Genomic DNA, 18,333 nt, shown 5'->3' with positions numbered 1-18,333 from the left:
ACTGAGTTCTGAAAACAGTGATTTGAACGGTAACCATTACTAATCCTTATGTTTGTTCTTAGTTTTTTTGTGACGACCCCTTTCCACACTGCTTGTTTCTCTGCACTGCTCTGCTGTTTACTTTTCAGATAGTCTGGATTGCAGAAAAAACTGTGCCAGAATAAGGGTGAATATTTCAGTCACATAGTAGCAGGATTGTAGCTCTCCTTCCGTCTGCTATCTGTGCTTTGAAAATCCCCCTTGCTACATGAAAGAAAAACAACCCCTGAGCTGCAACTGCAATCTGAAAAATTTTGACACATATCTTTCTATGAAGTCTTTTCTTTTGTGGGGATTTAGTCATTTTAAAGTCACAACTCAGTTTCTCACATAGACATGTTCCGTGTACTGTTCACTTGACATCACATTTGTCAACAAGGCTGATAAAAGCCAATTCTAACAGTTATTAAAAAATAAAACAAAATAGGACCAATGGCCCTGTAGCTCACCGGCATGTTCTATTAAGAATCAATAACAACTTAAATTAGCGAAGTTTTCAGGTTCTGCCGATATGTTACAGTTCTGTGGTCTTGATGCAGGATATCAATCTCACAATAGAAGTGGGTGGTACTTTCACTGGAGGAGAACTCAACAAATTAAATGAAAGTCCATATCGATGGCCACAATACAAAACCTCCCATCTGAAAAAATCACTTTTTTCAGGAAACAAAAAAAACGTGGATCCTGGAGGATTCTGTTGGGTTTCTGTAAATTGGCTTAGAGTCTGGTTTTGACCAACTCTATATGTAAAGTGTCATGCGATAATTTTTATTATGATCTGGTGCTATATAAATAAAATTTGATTGATTGATTGATTGATTGATGGTTTAGTTTTATTGTAGTATGGTCTTTGTTGTTGTTGTCAGGTGACCTTCGTGTCATAAGAAAGGGTGGGATTATCTTGCAGATACACTGAAAATGTGGAGTCATCCTTGTTCTCACCATTTAACGTGAAAACTCAAAATCTAAAAATTTGCAGATAGGAGGTTTTGGTTTTTGGCCATCTATATAGGACTTCCTATCAGTGCTCAGTAGTAACTATATTGATATCTGCAACTGTTTCCATATAAACGATCAAAATATGGACCACAATTAGTGAAAGCAAATTTTTAATATTTAAAAAATTCATCAACAATGCAAAAGTCAAAATTTCTCAAAACGGTGAAGAAATTTTGTGGACATTGTCCCAAGGAAGCTAAATATAAAATCTGAAATGAATTCAACATGGTAGTGCAGTGGATAGCACTCGCGCCTCACAGCAAGAAGGTCCTGGGTTCAATTCTAACACCAGTCGATGGGGGTGGGACCTTTCTGTGTGGAGTTTGCATGTTCTCCCCGTCTCTGCGTGGGTTCTCTCTGGGTACTCCAGCTTCCTCCCACCATCCAAAGACATGCACTGATAGGTTAATTGGTTAATCTAAAATGCCCATAGGTGTGAATGTGAGAGTGATTGTTTGTCTCTATATGTTCAGCCCTGCGATGAACTGGTGACATGTCCAGGGTGAACCCCGCCTTCGCCCATAAAGTAGCTCGGATAGGCTCCAGCAACCCCATGACCCTAGCGAGGATAAAGCGGGTTCAGATAATGAATGAATGAACAGTGTTGGGCAAATTACTTTTAAAAAGCAATTAGTAATAGTTACTAGTTACTTTCCCAAAAAAAGTAATTAACTGAATTATTCCCTTATAAATGTAATTAGTTACCAGGGAAAGTAATTATTGCGTTACTTTTCTGAAAAATCTTCAAACATGAAAAGAAAACAGATTTTTGAGCATCTTTCAGGGGCCAGTTGCATAGAGTAGAACAGCATAAACAGGTACTTCATTTAACTTCATATTTATTGGAGTGTGAACAAAATTAAAGACATCCCTGAAATAATAAAGCAGTTGTGTCCTTTGTGGGTTCTACTGCCTCTCCTTCTTATCCTTTGGCATATTTGAGTTAAGGAAGACAAATGATCTAACTTTTGCCATCTTGAGGCAACTTCTCTCTGATTATATTAGTCCTGTCTTAGAGAAAATACTCATTCAGATGGAACCCATGTTGCCATTAAACGGAGCTTCTATACCATGACTTTGGTATACAAGGGCCCAACAAGTAGTTTTGTCATAGAAGATGCAAGAACTTGCTAACGAAGATGAAGATGACGACAATGATGAAGATGATACCGGACACAGCGCCTTCACAATTGTCCTTTCTGAACATAAATGTGTCCAGGACCTGTTCTGGTCAATGGTCTTAGTGCTTAATGTGCTGGGATTTCACAGAGGGGAAAGGTAAAACAAAAACAAAGAATTATGAGCAATACAGAGATCATCTATATGAAAGGTGTTTCTACTAATGACAGGTGTTAAAAAACTAACAAGTCCAAACCAATACTGACCTTATATTCACATCCTGCAATTGGTAGCTCTGATAGGAATACTTCACAAACATTACTGTGTATCTGTAAATCTGTAAGCAGCAGTGACTAATACTTTACAGTCAGATTTTGAATGTGTGAAGCTTGTTTTGCAGAAGCAGCAATTAAGCCAGAAATGGTCTGTTTGTTACCTGCTCAACAACAAATAACACAGACAAGCAGAATTCACAGGAAGCTGCTGAAGAATGTGAAACATCTAACAAGCTGAACCAGGATATCGTCCTCAGCAGCTGCAGGAGATCAGATATATCCCTTATACGCAAATGTGGAAAAGCCTTAGACCACCTTTAACTTTGTTGTTTTTGCAGGATTGAAATGAGCATACATATTTATTTTTCATTCTCTTTTCATCACATACAACAAGAATACACATGGAAGATATGCATAGCCTTAAAAGACACACAAAAAATTGAACTAAATGGATTCCAAAGATTAAACTCACTATTTAATGTGATCCCTGACCCCATGACAAGAAGTAGAAAGAAACATCCTGAAGAGACACATGTTGAATGAAACCTGGTAGAAAACATCAGAAAATGAATGCAATAAATGTCATATTGTCTGAACAATAGGGTTAAAGGGAGGTCACACTAAATATGACCTCTTTGGTTTACAGATGCTGTTTTTTATTGAAATGTTTATTTTTACTGCTGTACATACATCCCATATATCCAGACTATTGCATAACACTGTACATTTGTCACAAGGCTGCAGACATATTGTATATTAACATTACTATGCAGAAATCACTTCACAGAGCTTTAAGAGGTTCCTTTTAAAGTAAAATAAAACATACTTTCCTCTTTTTCAAGGAGACACACTGACAGGATTAACAGTAAAACTGCATCCTGAACAAAATCATTTAGTAGATTGTAATTAAGCTGCAAAGCAGAGAACACGCTTCCCTGAGGATTTCTGGGACCTAAGATAAAAAGCACATGGGCGGTCTTTCCGGGCCAGTTTGTTAATATGTGGACAGCTTGTCTGGCGGGGGGACTATGGGTAATAAGGGATAAGAACGACAGAGAAAAACTGTGTGAAGATGTATATGACAAGTCCAGAAGTGTAGTTAAAACTGCTACAGAGGGATACATTGCTGTGAGCAGATGGAGATACATAAGTGGGCCAAACAGCAGGCATATATGAGTTTGTGTGTGTGTGTCTTTGAGCTCGTGTGTATTCCAGGAACTGCAGGCTATGCCATGCTGAGCTGTGCTGTGCTGAGATGCAGGCTTCTGTTCGAATTAGGTCAGGGCAGGGCTGAAGGGCTGAGGGTGCCATAAGCAGGGATGGATTTTCAGGATTGGGTCGGAGTTGGAAATTAAGTTATCATTTTTCAAAGGAGCGGTTAAACTCTGTCATTGCTGTGAATGCTGGGGTGTCTGACAAGTGTGCATTTTATTTCAAAGAAACATATCAGTGGCTTAAATCCACTTCGTAATGCATTTTAAAGGTGACTGTATGTGCACAAATTCTGGGCTAAAATGCATTTCTGAAGTAACAAGGAAAGGATGAGAAGCTTTAGGGCAAATTCAGATAGTGTATCACAACCCATCTGTATAACTGTTGTATGATCTTATCTGCAGCTGAGACAGAATTACAGGCGCCAACACAATAACACGTCCTATGTCCTGTGAGCGCTGTGTGTGCCTCCTCCCCTTTAATGAAGGAAGGGTTTAGTTCTCTTATCCCAAAGCTTAGGCACAGTACACGGTATGACAAAGAAAAAGTGCAATGCAAAGACAAGGAAAAAGGAAAAAAGCAAAAAAAAAAGCTAAGGGACAGTAACTCAGAGTGGTGTCAAATGAGACGCCCCTGGGAAGAGAGGGTGGAAATGAAGATAACTGAAGCAGTAATAAAAGATATAAGAGTAGGAGATATGATGTCATAATAGTAGTGAAAAATGCAGTGAGAGGTAGAGGTGGAATGACACAGAAAAGAGATGCAAAGAGAGTGAGAGATGAAAAATAGATGAACTGGGACAGCTCTCATGCTGGGAGACTCATCTGCTCCATAAAGGTGGCTGTTTCCCTTTGTCTGAACTATTTTGGTAATCATCATCTTGAATTAATTTGATTCTGTCTCATCATGAAAACACTGAATAACAAAGAGGTGACTGAAATAACACGTAGAAGTCGGCCTGGGCTGACTATCTGTTCTCAGTGTCAGTATCTCAACTAGATTTTCCTGTTATTTGGGCTTGTTTTAACATTCACATGCTTGTTCAACATGAAAATATGAAGAGTAAAATTAGATATAGCAACAAAATGCTGAAATATTTGTGTTTTAGCTAATGTTGCGAACAAAAATACAAAAGACGAAAGAAAAATGCATCACAATAACCACTTAAGAAATATAAGTTTATAAATATATAGTGAGTTATTGAATGGAATTAACCATTATTAATATTTTATAATCCTGTCCTGATCATGATATTATATTTTGATTCACGAAAACATACATTTTAGTGCTGATCTTTAATTAATATTTTTCAACTGTTGTAATCTATGTTTAACATTGTTAATTTTCTACTGCAACATCACAACTGAGACAGAAAATTGTTGTTTTTTACTCAGATTTGTTGCAAATGGTGACACTGCAACAGGTTTCCTTATGTTATATCATCTCCCAGCACTGCAGTACATGCATACATTAATAATCATAGCCCCTGCATTACAATACATGTTGTGTTACCTCATCAAATATGATCTAATCTCATGCAATATAATGTATAATGGGGCGTTCCAGTGCGGAGTCCCTGGTCTAGTTCCAGATTGGATCATTTACTACATGCCTTTTACCTACTCTGTCTCTCAGCCCTTTTTTTTTTTTTTTTTTTAGGGTGCCTATTGTCATCAGGATGGGGGCTACAGCAGGATACTAGCCATGTTGGCTGAAGCTGCCTTTTTTACTGTTATTGATACAGTTAATTAATTGGGATTATCCATGACATAATAAACTAACAAACTAAACTAAACTTTTATCAAACAACCAAATAAAAAAGATCTGAACTCATCTGAACCGAGCTAATAATAGGGGTGTGTATTGGCAAGAATTTGGCGATATGATTCAAATCACAATACTAGGATCACGATACGATATATCACGATACATCATGACACTGTTAAAAAGGCAATTTTTTTGTTTGTTTCTTTTTTTAAATGATTATTTCTTTGAAGAATTGAATTACACCAGAAATATTCACAAATACTAAACATATTTTTATTTGGTCAAAACAGGATCTAATGCTATATCACAAAATTATGTTTTATAGTCATCACAGTTTAAGATCCTGTTCAAATGTTCATATTCTATTTGTTCATAACTAACATCATAACATTATTTTTGCCCAATCCCAACAAAGGAACTAACATTATTTAATAAAAGTGTTAAATAATAATAAATAAAATATAAACAAAAAAGAAAAACAAAAAAATCAGAAATGAACCTCCACAATATCTGCATTTGAATAAATATCTAAAAATATCGATACAGTACTTTTTAATATCAATACAGTATTGTGAAATGAAATATCGCGATATATTGCATAACTGATATTTTCTTACACCCCTAGCTAATAAATACAGGGTGGGGAAGCAAAATTTACAATGAACATTTAGTTGTTTTTTCTCAGCAGGCACTACATCAATTGTTGTGAAACCAAACATATATTGATGTCATAATCATACCTAACACTATTATCCATACCTTTTCAGAAACTTTTGCCCATATGAGTAATCAGGAAAGCAAACGTCAAAGAGTGTGTGATTTGCTGAATGCACTCGTCACACCAAAGGAGATTTCAAAAATAGTTGGAGTGTCCATAAAGACTGTTTATAATGTAAAGAAGAGAATGACTATGAGCAAAACTATTACGAGAAAGTCTGGAAGATACTATTAAAGAAGAATGGGAGAAGTTGTCACCCGAATATCTGAGGAACACTTGCGCAAGTTTCAGGAAGCGTGTGAAGGCAGTTATTGAGAAAGAAGGAGGACACATAGAATAAAAACATTTTCTATTATGTAAATTTTCTTGTGGCAAATAAATTCTCATGACTTTCAATAAACTAATTGGTCATACACTGTCTTTCAATCCCTGCCTCAAAATATTGTAAATTTTGCTTCCCCACCCTGTACATGCAACCTTAAAAAAACACAAGATATGTTTGTCACTCTAAACAAAAGTGTGACAAGAAGGAGATCACTAGACAAAACAATTTCCCAGTTGTTCATGTCATGATTTTATTGAAGCACATTTGACACTGAGGCAGAGCCAAAAGCTCAACTCTTCTCAAACAACCTACAGTGTTTGCATGTGTTCACAGATGCAACTGCACACACACACGCACGCACGCACGCACACACACACACACACACACACACACACACACACAGACACACTTGCATTCATAGACACACACAAACACACATCCCAATGAGTGTTGTTATTGAACCGTTCCACTCAGATTCAGAGAGCCCTTATACAAAGTGGTAAATGAGCGCTGTAATGTGTAATGTAGCCGAGAGGCAGGAGTGTGAGGGAACAAGTAGAGCAAAAGGTTCTTTATTTGGCTAACAGATTGTGTCCAGTCAAAAACTCCTTATCTACAACACACACACACACACACACAACACACACACACACACACATAAATTAAAGCAGATTCAACACGTAAGAACAGATGCATCACACGCTGCGATGCATCTCTAAAGAAACACTGAACTACAGCTTGAGTAAAGTCAAGCATTCACTGCTAAAACCACTGGTATTTAATCTTTGTGGCCTTTTATTCACTGAATATGGAAACTGTGTGGCACATACTGTAAATGCCACAGAGAGGTTTTAATGAGAAATAAGATCAAATAAGAAAAAATAACAACTCAGGGGCAAGAAGGCTCTTTACTTTGGAAAGAGAGAAGATGTATGATAATAAATGCTTTGTGTTCATTAAGAGAGGTGGAAACACTGGAAGCAAAGATCTAAAAATACAGATACAGAGAGAGAGAGCAGACAAATACAGATAGATCAGACTGGTGCTCATGAGCTCCTACTATACACAACTACTGTGAGGAAGTAAAACACACAATCACAGCCACTCTAAGGGTCGGTGTTGTTATAAATCCCTCTTTTCTCATTGTCTCTCATCCTCACACACATGCTACTCTTCCAAATCAATTCTGTCCAACAGCTGATCATACGACCAGCGAGGGCAGGGGCTACTGGGTCACCACTCGACATGAGTGAGAGAAAGAGGCAGCGCCAATCCATCAGCCCTAACGATTTTAGATGATTACACCACACTCCCCGACTCTCACCCTCTGCTTCCTCTCATGGTCTGTCCCTCTTAGCTCTATGCCCTCTGTGTTTTGCAATGCATTCTGGGCTGGAAATGCCAAGAATGTCCCCTCTCAGAGAATGCCTGGCTTACTGCTCTTGGCATGAGAACATGTGCAGTCATTTAAATGTCGTAAAGGCAACACTGTGAAGATTATCATCAGTGGAGAAACCTCAAAGATGGCAGATGAGTGTGGGAACGATGAAGTTTGACAAAAAAAAATAGTAAAACATCAACTCCTAGTAATCAAAAGGCTGACATCAGAGTAAAAATCTGGGGGATTTATATGATATCATGTAATAGTTGCGGCTTATTTCGAAAAAGAACAGATTAATGTACAGACTGATGTAATGAATCTAAAACACTACTGACACCAACAAAAATTCCTAAAAGCCATTTTTTAAAAAAAGTTTTATGAAACACTGTCACAATATTTATACAAAAACTATCGATATCCATTTTCCACTTACTTGACCTGTGAATCCATATCCACTTATGCTTGGATAATGACCAGCATATGTTGGAGATGCAAGAAAAGTCAATTCCTGAAATAAAGCCAAGGCCAATATGCTGGGGCACTGATAAGAGGAGGGGCAAACATGACAAATTCATGGGGCCCAGCATTTGTGGGGGGTCCATAGAGTATTGGAGGGGGTCTAATGGATACAGGTTAGAAGATGTAAAAATTTCATGTAAGATCCACTCTATAACAGGCATAGAAGTCAGGAGTCGAACGCTGAAAGCATGTTAAGTTTCAGTTTCGTTTCACGCTAGCATAAGTGACGTTGTGTACAGACCGCAACCCCCCCACACTGGTCCGACCGATTGAGAAGATAGTCAATTTATGAGGGGTCCACAATGTTTATGCTTTCATGGGGTCCCACAATTGGTAGCCGTGCCCTTGCCAATATGTAATTAGTATCTGTTTTTGTTTTGTCTTATTTGTTGTCATGTCTTTCACATGTTTTTTTACGTAATGCATCACTTAATTTAAAAAAAGAAGGAAATAAAGGCAAGGGAAGTCAAGAATACCCAAACTTTGCAAGCAAGAAGGTCTGGATAGGAGTCTGTGTGTAATAATTCATATGTCAGATTAAGAAGAGTTTGTCTGCACACTATGGTTTATTGACAATACCCTTGAAAAGTAAAAGTGCTTGAAGCTTAATCGTAGTTGTTTGCTGATCCCTGTATAATGTAAAATCAAAGGATGTCAGGACATGGAAGTAGAGCAGGTGACAGGGACGGGGAAGCCGGAGTGGGGATGAATTTCAGACAGCAAAGATGTGGTTTTGGTTTGAGCACAGACACGGAAAGAGAGAGACAGAGGGGGGGGATTAACATGAAGTCCCGGCAATGAGAAAATAAGGAAGGCTACAGAGGATTTGAGTTGATTGTAGTGAAAGTGTGGTTGCCTGTGTGCCATTATTAATCCCCATCTGTTTTGATTACCAAAACATGTGGCTACAGCTGGGGATTCACAGCACAAACCCACCAGCATTAGTTTAAAAGGTGCCCGACCGTAAGATAAACATGCAAAAACTATAGTATGTATGAGAAACAAATGAGGGTGTATTCACTACATTTTATCTTGCATTCATTTACTTATAGTTTTTCCCCTTATTTACTGATGAGTCATAGAACAACCTGACTGAGCTAACTCACTGATCTGTAAATAAGAAGACAGAAACATGGACTTACACCTCTAGGAAAAAAGATAAAACCATATGTATGTCCACCAGACAGTTATAAGAGTAAGAGTTACTGTTATTGGGTTGTTAATAACTTGAATGTTTTGGATGTTCAGGACTGTACAGATAGACTAAAGAACTATTTAATTTATTGTTTTTACATGATAAAAATGTATTTCATTGATAACAGTGTGTCTGATTATATGTCAGTTACAAATGCTCCCTAAACATCGTAAAAACGTAATAAAACACTTCTATCACATAACATATTAGCACGGATGAAGCCAGAATCTATGGAAATGTCTGCGTGTGTGCATCAACTAGAGGAAAGAGGTGAAGTAATCCTCAGTTGGTTTGTTTGTTTGTCTGTCAGCAAGATTACACAAAAACTACTGCACTGAATTTTTGACAAAAATTTTGCATAATCCTGTTGATAGACAAACAAACAAACAGAAGAGGAGAAGACTGTAGGTATGCGAGTATCTGTCTGTTTTTTTCTCTTTTCCTTTAAAAAGGAGAGTGAGTTTATCTCTTGCACAATGCACACATATGCACTCAGTGGCGGATTATTAATAGCAAATCAAAAAGTTTGTTTCCATAGTGACTGTTTGAGTCCATTATGGAAAGTGTCTCCTGTTGTTACCAAGACAACAATCCAGCAATGGCAAATGAATGTGGTACACAGCTGAGTGATGCGATGAGCTGGGGATTGTTCCATAAACAAGCTCAGCACCAAAACAGGGGCAGGTGGGGAAAGTGAGGGGTGATAGGGAACAGGGGTAAAAGGATGGGAAAGCATTTTTTATGTGTGTTAGCTGTGCACTTACACTATAAACCAGGTTCAAAGATGTGATATTCTTTTATTCACCTGTGCATTGAGACTTTGGCTGAATCCCAGTTCACCCCTTCGCCCTCCCCCTTACCCCTACCCCTCGGTTTTGCGGGTACACGTGAAGGGGTAGTGTTGTCCCAATTCTCAATTAGACGGAGGGGAAGGGCTGAGGCGGAGGACTGTATAGCCCTCGAAACGCAGATATTTCAGGACCACACTACGAATGGAGGGGTACAAGAAATTTCCCACAATTCTGTTTGAATCATTAGCAAGATGGAGGTAAACACAGCCAAAAAGTACAGCAGTGTCATGAAAGAAACCCACAAATGTAGGTATTTTCTTCATAAACGACTTAATCATTGGATCAACCGTTTAATGCTGTTTCAGTGTTTTATAGATTGCATTTCTGTGGTTTATAGTTGATAGCAGCAAAAAGATGTCCAAAGTCCATGCAGCAGAGATGATTACAGCTCCTGATGGCATGGTGAATACTTTCAGAAACAAAGTTGTCGCATCTGTTTATAGCGGCATCAATGACTGCTGATGCGTAACAGGCCGCAAAGGGTTGTCCCATTTCATAGGGGAATGTTTCAACCCCTAACCCTTGCAGCTCCGATTCAAGGGGTAGTGCGAAGCAAAAGGGCCAAGGGGTAGGAGTAAGGGGGAGGGCCAAGGGGTGAATTGGGATTAGGCCTTTAACCTTTAACAACACTGCACCAAACATTTAAGACAATTATTAACTTTTAAGGATCTGTATTTGTATTTATTTATGTAGTTACAGGACAGTGTGTGCTGGCATTAGTTGCAAAGAACAAGATGCATGCACCAGATTTAGCAGAGAAGATAATTTCCATCTGTTGTCCTGGACAAATCACCAACAAAGTCAGTTTGTTTGTTTTGTGTTTTGTTTTTTCTTTTTTGTTTTTATTCTTTTTCTTTTTAATTTTTTTTTAACTGATCAATCAGTTTCCTTGTGGTGTTGCTGACTTCGGGCAAGTACCTCAAATTCTTTTGAATTTATTTATTTTTAACAACTTTTTTATTCCTACATTTCCCATGGTTCTTTAACCCTTTATTAGGCAAGTGACAATTTTTGGTCATTTCTGCACGCATTACAAGACACTGACAGCAACAGTTACAGTGAGGAGAGTGAGTCAATAGTCTCAGGTCCAATGTGGTCCAATGAACAGTGAGTGTATCAGCTTTGTTAGGTACCATGAAGTAAAGGTACTAATGTAAGTAATGATGTTCAAAGGGATGATGTGGATATTGACAGGTGTCCGGATCAGCACTTATGTTGTTGGAATGTTCTAAAAGTGATGTGCTAATGTTGTAAAATACATGTTCCTTTCACTTTACATGTGTTTTTCTTATATTTCGTATACTTACTTGTTGGATTTTTTTTTGTCACTTATGGGTAAGGAACCAAATATGGTAACTTCACTGACCTAGATTTTCTACATAAAGATAAAAAATTTTGAAAAATTTCACAAAAGTAATAAAGTCTTGTTATGTCCTTCAATAACACACTAAGTGTTGAATTTCAGAGTATTTCTATGAATGACTTATAAAGGCTTAAGTAGCTATTTGGTGTATATGTTTTTTCTTTTACTATGTGGCCTCTGAAAATCTGTTAGCAGTACCATCAAAGAAATTATTGATTTTTTTATGTACATTATTCCTATAACATATAGTTTACAATACAGATAAGGAGTTATATGACCTGTGTTTCTTCCATTGACTTTTTATGGCTCAAATGCTGATAACCGACCATCTTCAAGCGACACCTCAGGTTTGTAGTAGTCACTGTTCCTACGAAGCTGCTACAAACCAACTGTTAGGACGTACTTTAAAAGTGCTTTTAGCTGTTAATTATGTTTTCTAAACTTTGTAAAGCCTGTTGACCACAGAGGGAGGATAATGTTTCATAAACTTGGATAGCTTAGGTTTCATCTTGGAATCAGTTAGCATTCACACAACCTAATCCTGGACTAACACGGATGCGTGTGTATGTACAGTAAAAGGTGCAAGTAGGAGGACACCTTGGATAAACATCCTGTCTTGTGACACTCAGCATAAATTATTTAAGGCTCATAAAACAAAGAGTGACTCAGGGGGATTAAAAGTTACATACAACTGCTGCCCACTCTCAAATGCAATTTATTTCTTTTGATTAGACTAGAGTCCAAATTAATTCTTCTTCTTCTCTGGGAAAGCTTAGGATGGATAGCAGGACCACTTAGACAAGACGACCAAGTCAACCTAGGAGGAACTCAAGAAGTCACATATGGTCCTGCTTAGGTGGTGGGATACTCCTGATTGTTGGGGGTGCCAAGTTACATTTGTGTTCGGACAAGTGCGTTTTATACTGTATCTATGAGAATGGTCTTCTATCTGACCTGATATTTATAGCGGTGTCACACTATGGCCTGCCATATAAGTAGGCATTAGAGGAGGAGGGAAGCAGTGGGCAGGTCATCATACACTCCAGAAAGCAAACACACACCCATATAGTGTTTTCATGTGTGCTTCGAAGGCATTACATATACTTATCTAGATTCCCTGGAGACCTCGCTACAACCCTAACCTTAAACAACTCTTAACCCTCAGACATGATGATTCACTTAAGGGAATACATTGAGGCCAAATCCCCTCAAGAATCTACATAAATAGATGTGTGGCTCCACACTGTAAGAAAAACATATACACTGCCCGGTAAGGTAAAGTCAACAGGTTTGAGAAAATCCACATTCAAGAGAAAACAGGGCAGCAAATAAGGAGAAACAGTGGAAAGACACACCCAGATCTATAAGGGCAAAATACAGTCCGTCAACCATCTTTTCATAAAGTTTTATTGGTATGGAATTCACCCTGCAGTAAACATGGTCATACCACAAGGCAATTGACAAAACCTGCAGAACAACACGGCACACAGTGCAGGACGGAAAACATCTGCAACTACCTCTTCATGCAAACTACTTGGTCTGATGTAAAAAGCTCAATAATCAACTGTCACTCGTGATCACAGCCAACAACCAAATAATGCTCCCTGTATATAAACACAGGTGTGCTGCATCACCAGTGAAAAATGTCTTCAACATCAAAATGAAACCCTGCAGGAAAATAGCAGCCCTTCTGCAGCTGTGAACATGCACGCAAACACTAAAGTAAAATATTCAATAGCTGCTAGTTCAACTATAGAACTGATGCAGTGTAACTTGTAATATGGTTTTCTAAGTAGCTGTATATCAGTTTAGTTATGTGTTGATACAACGTTAAAGCTATTTAAATTAAATTTGCAGTCACTTTATAGGTTATACACTAAAAAAACACCTCATGTCAAACTTTGTGACTGGTTTGTTGACACTGAGTCAGGGTGGATTGATAACACCATATCAACAAAACTGATCACTATAAGCTTTGCAGAGCTATTCCATTACTGAATATATTTACTGTAGGGTTATTGTATTTAATTGCATTAGTCCGTATCCTGTTTGCATGACAGGAAATGGTATGTGGACTAATGTCATGAGCTCTGTCATTGTACACAAGCAACATTTTCAGGCCGCACTCTTGAATTTGCATTTCTTCAGGTGAAAAAAGGTGTTAAACTAGTGAAACTCACATGAACACCTAACTTTAATATATTTCCAGCCGTTGTAGAAGTAGAAAAACCTGATTCAGAGGTTGGTCATAATTAAAGGTTGTTTCCTCACCTGCTTGCTCAGCTTACATATATTGAGAACCAAGCACTCCTTACTAAGATCGATCACTCATTTATATGAATTAAGTTCCAACTCAAACACTTTAAAGAAATCCATAAAAAACCATTGGGAACAGTAACAACACACAGACATTTTCAAGCTGACAAAAACAATTTATGTATCATGCATCATAGCTTCAATAGGGTGAAAAAGAGAGCTTACAAAGCTGAAACAAAGGGATTTGCTGTTGGCGCTGACACACTTACGTTCCCAGGATCTCTTTGAAGTCATACTTCTCCTTCACATCGGAGGTCTTCTTTTTCCAGGCATGGCAATCTTCGCCCAGTGGCATCTTCTTGTTGTTACGGTCAGAAACAATACTAATGAGGGGAAAAAAAGTGGAGAAGGAAGACACGCTTATTAATACCCACCATTTAACTTCATCCACCTTACCTCCCCAGATACTTCACTGACAGCGCTCACCTTTCTGAAGTCTGAAGGAATTATTCAGAATATCAAAAGAACGACATGTAGTTTATACTTACAAGCAAAGACCTCACCAGTTAGGGTACAAAAACAGCTCTTGTTACAACTATGGGCAAATATCCTGTTGCAAAATTTGACCAATGTATTTCAGGTAACTCAAGAATGAGGCACAACCTGCTTCCTTCCTTCCTTTTCACACATACCATATCAGTGCATTTTAACAATACTTAGAATTACTGGTCACAAAGAAACACTGGGTCATTCTGTTTATTTTTTTTTATTTTTGCGAGCAAGCGAGAAGAAGATTGTGTTCATTTGAATCCTGCATCCATACTGTCCCAAACACTGCATGCACTGTATGTTATGCAAATGCCTCACAGCAACGTTGTGGTTAGTTTAAGGACCCTATATGTCAGACAGTGAAAAGGATCTGTTCAAATGTAAAGGATTCATTTCTTTATTTCAATAGGTTTAATGTATGTATTTCTGCCATTTTTGCCTTTACAATTAAACAGAGTGGAATTTGCCCCCTCATTCCCACATTCAACCCTAGTTTCTGTAAATTCGATTCATTTTACACCAACAGGTGCAATGTTTTTTAATGGTGATAAATAAATGGCACCCATACATGTAGCAAAAAATAATACACACACAATGAGGAGGGAAACTAAGCAAGGAGTGAGAACAAACAACCTTGCATGTTTTTAATGCACAGTGCAGACACTTTCATACAAACATTTCCCAACATTGGCCAGGAGTTTATTTTCACTATTGAAAAAGCAAAATAAATAAATGTATTAATAAAATTTAAAAATAAATAAATAAATAGGCTAAATAAATAAAGCTGCAGCAGTGCTGTGATGGCGAGGTGAAGCAGTGGGGGCAATGGCATCAAATGTTGATAAATTGTACTTTGAACCACATTTGGTCATTTTCATTTATTTACTTATTTATTTTTATTAACCCCCCCATTTTCCTTTTTTCCCCCCGCTTTTTTCTTTTCCTTTTCTTCTTCTTCTATCTATCTATCTATCTATCTATCTATCTATCTATCTATCTATCTATCTATCTATCTATCTATCTATCTATCTATCTATCTATCTATCTATCTATCTATCTATCTATCTATCTCCTTTTTCTTTCTCCTCATCTCACTCAGTTTCAGCTACCTAATGATTGTATTTGGTTTGTATCCCTGACTTTCATTTACTTTTATTTCTTTCCTTTTCTTTATTTTATTTGATTTGACTTATTTTGATTTTGATTTATTATTATTTCATTATTATCATTATTACTTTTTTTTCATTTTTTCTTCTTGAGAAGTCCACATCACAACAGTCACACCACATACACATCTTGCACACTACGCTATACACAGAACATTTACACAACCAGGACAGGACATTGATCTTTACTACTGACTGACATGTGTTTCTTTTGTATATTACATGCCATATATCTTAACCCCCCCCCCACCCCCACATTATGATGATGTAATATAAATATTGTATAATGCTGTACATAACGTCACTTGGTGTCGCTTCAATAAAGGTTAAAAAAAAAAAGAGAGAGTGGAATTTATAGTAGAGAGGTCACATCCCCAAGGTTAATCAGGTTAATCAGTAAACTAAATACCTATAGAGAGCTGATGTCCTGCCCCATTCTCTGTGCACCATGGGATCAAACTTCAGTAAAAATCTGCACACCAGTCAATGGAGAGGGACACATGATTTTGTTTATTCTGTTTTAACTGTGCCACCATTTACACATATGATTTTTGTTAATTTAAAAGATAATTTTACAAGCCAAGAAAGTCAAAGTTCATAACAAAAGTAATAAAGAAACATCTAATTTTTTGTTAAACTAAATGGACATATGCATATTTTATTCCATGTGATAAATGTCATGAACATTAAACTGGTGCTGCCTTTAATTCACTGTCAAAGATTAAGGCAAAAGGAGGTAACAAGGACAACAACTCCAGTCATGTTGAAGCTGCAGAGATGTCTCCTAACTCTGAACAGATCGTGAACTGTGATAGTTATGATGTTGTCACCTTTGTAACATTTTGGATGTGTGATCATTCCATTTATGTATTTTCACAAACTTCAACTTTCTTGAATTGCAAAATGTTCTTCTAAATTGACAAACATCATATGTATAAATGATGCATAATTCAAGTAGGATCAAAAAATAACTTGTCTCTTGCCATTGGCTGCAATACAATGTTTGTTTCTGAAGTAAAGTTGCATGAGAACAACAGGAAGGGGAAGGACTTTGGCTTGCTATATGGACCTTCTCACACAACAGAACAGACAACAAGGCTTTTCCTGATGTGTAATGGTTTCTATAGATGATTCAATATTGACCCTCTATCCAAAAAGAAGAAACTAGTCATCAGCTCAGCTGATCTGTCTATAAAATGCCAGCTTGTCTCTGAAGAGTTTGAAGTGTAAATGAGATGAACCAAACTGGCTTCAGAAACAGGTCTGAATGACAGACCACACCAGTGAATAAAGACTCCCGTTGGTGGAAAACTTCTCAGATAATTTAACTTCTTCTGTTGTTTCTCACTCTTGGTTTTGTTTTACTTGTTCATATTTGTTGGGGGAAGACACCATCCAGATGTTTGTCAGTCTAAAGAGTGGGAGTGGCTGCAGAGGATCCTGCTGCCATAGCTATCATCATCTAAAGCCAGAAAGTGCCTATAACTCAGGACCTCAGAGACTAAAATAGCCCTGTTCATATCAGCATGCCTCACTCCTCCTCTGTTTCTGCTGCCTGCCTGCCTGCCTGCCTGGCAGCCTGTCCATATAAGATGATATAACATGTTATGGATTGAAGTGTCTTTTTGTTAAAGACTTTCTCGCAGCACAGATCATTTAATGAAAGATTATTCCTTTTAATGGTGCATTTTGTTTAGGAGTGGCAGTGACTGAATTAACGCTGCTACTGTATCTCAGACTGAATGTTAACAGGACATGACACTAAGGTCACTCAACACATACAGTATCATGTATCATTTCCACATAAACAGTGATTTTTTTCATACATACAAACATACACGTGGTGGTCCTCCGGCTGCCCATTAATGTCAGAAGTTGGTTTCATACAAGTTGTCATGGTAACCCAAAGGAGCTGCTATGGTATCTGAAGCTAAATTGCATTAGTGTCTAATGCAAGGTGGCAGCTAAGGTAGAGTTGTCAAGATGATGAAATTTTAGGTGAAGATAGCTGTTATACAAATAATTACCACTGATATAAACTCAATAAGAGTTTATTTATTTAAACACATACAGCACATTTGGATGTAACTGTGGCAAGCCTCAGGTAAGGTAGAAACCATTGCAGTCACTTTGATAGCAAACTGTAGCTCGAGTCGTCTACAGTTTTTTGATATATTGTGCATCACAAACACAGTAAGAAAAACCTAATCTGTTAAGGTATCCACAACAGTTGATCCATTATGCTTCAAAATGGCCACAGAGCATGTACTGCCACATTAAAGCATATATAAAACCCACAAAAATACAATGAATGGGGCTTTCAAGTGTCCTTTTAAACACATTTACAAGGACATTTTAATGATTGTATCATTTCCCCCGGTGTATTTTGCATGCTACTTAAGCCACTCATGTAATAGGAAGTATTTCTAAATTAGGCATGAAAAAACAGCATGCAAAGTAATGTGCTTTGGGGAAGCAGTAAGAGGAAGTCCAGTCAAATGTGTAGAAGCCTGGCCCGTAAACCATGGTTGGAGACAAACATATAATATACACTGTAACTCTAGTCCTTGCTTCTTTAACTTGACACCATTTTCTTTCT

General features: G+C 37.5%; 1 protein-coding gene across 2 annotated transcripts in view; it reads right to left on the bottom strand.

Annotated features, from left to right (window-relative positions):
• camk1b (calcium/calmodulin-dependent protein kinase Ib) overlaps nt 1-18,333 on the bottom strand; it is a 51,975-nt gene that overhangs the window by 30,622 nt on the left and 3,020 nt on the right. For both annotated transcript variants that reach the window (XM_030134564.1, XM_030134563.1), the window contains one exon: nt 14,289-14,402. In XM_030134564.1, the coding sequence (XP_029990424.1) occupies nt 14,289-14,374 (86 nt within the window). In that variant the 5' untranslated portion in view covers nt 14,375-14,402. The remainder of the gene's footprint in view (nt 1-14,288; nt 14,403-18,333) is intronic.

This window comes from Sphaeramia orbicularis, chromosome 5, assembly GCF_902148855.1.
Source record: "Sphaeramia orbicularis chromosome 5, fSphaOr1.1, whole genome shotgun sequence".
Classification (NCBI taxonomy): Eukaryota; Metazoa; Chordata; class Actinopteri; order Kurtiformes; family Apogonidae; genus Sphaeramia; species Sphaeramia orbicularis.
This window is presented reverse-complemented; position numbering and strand designations above follow the sequence as displayed.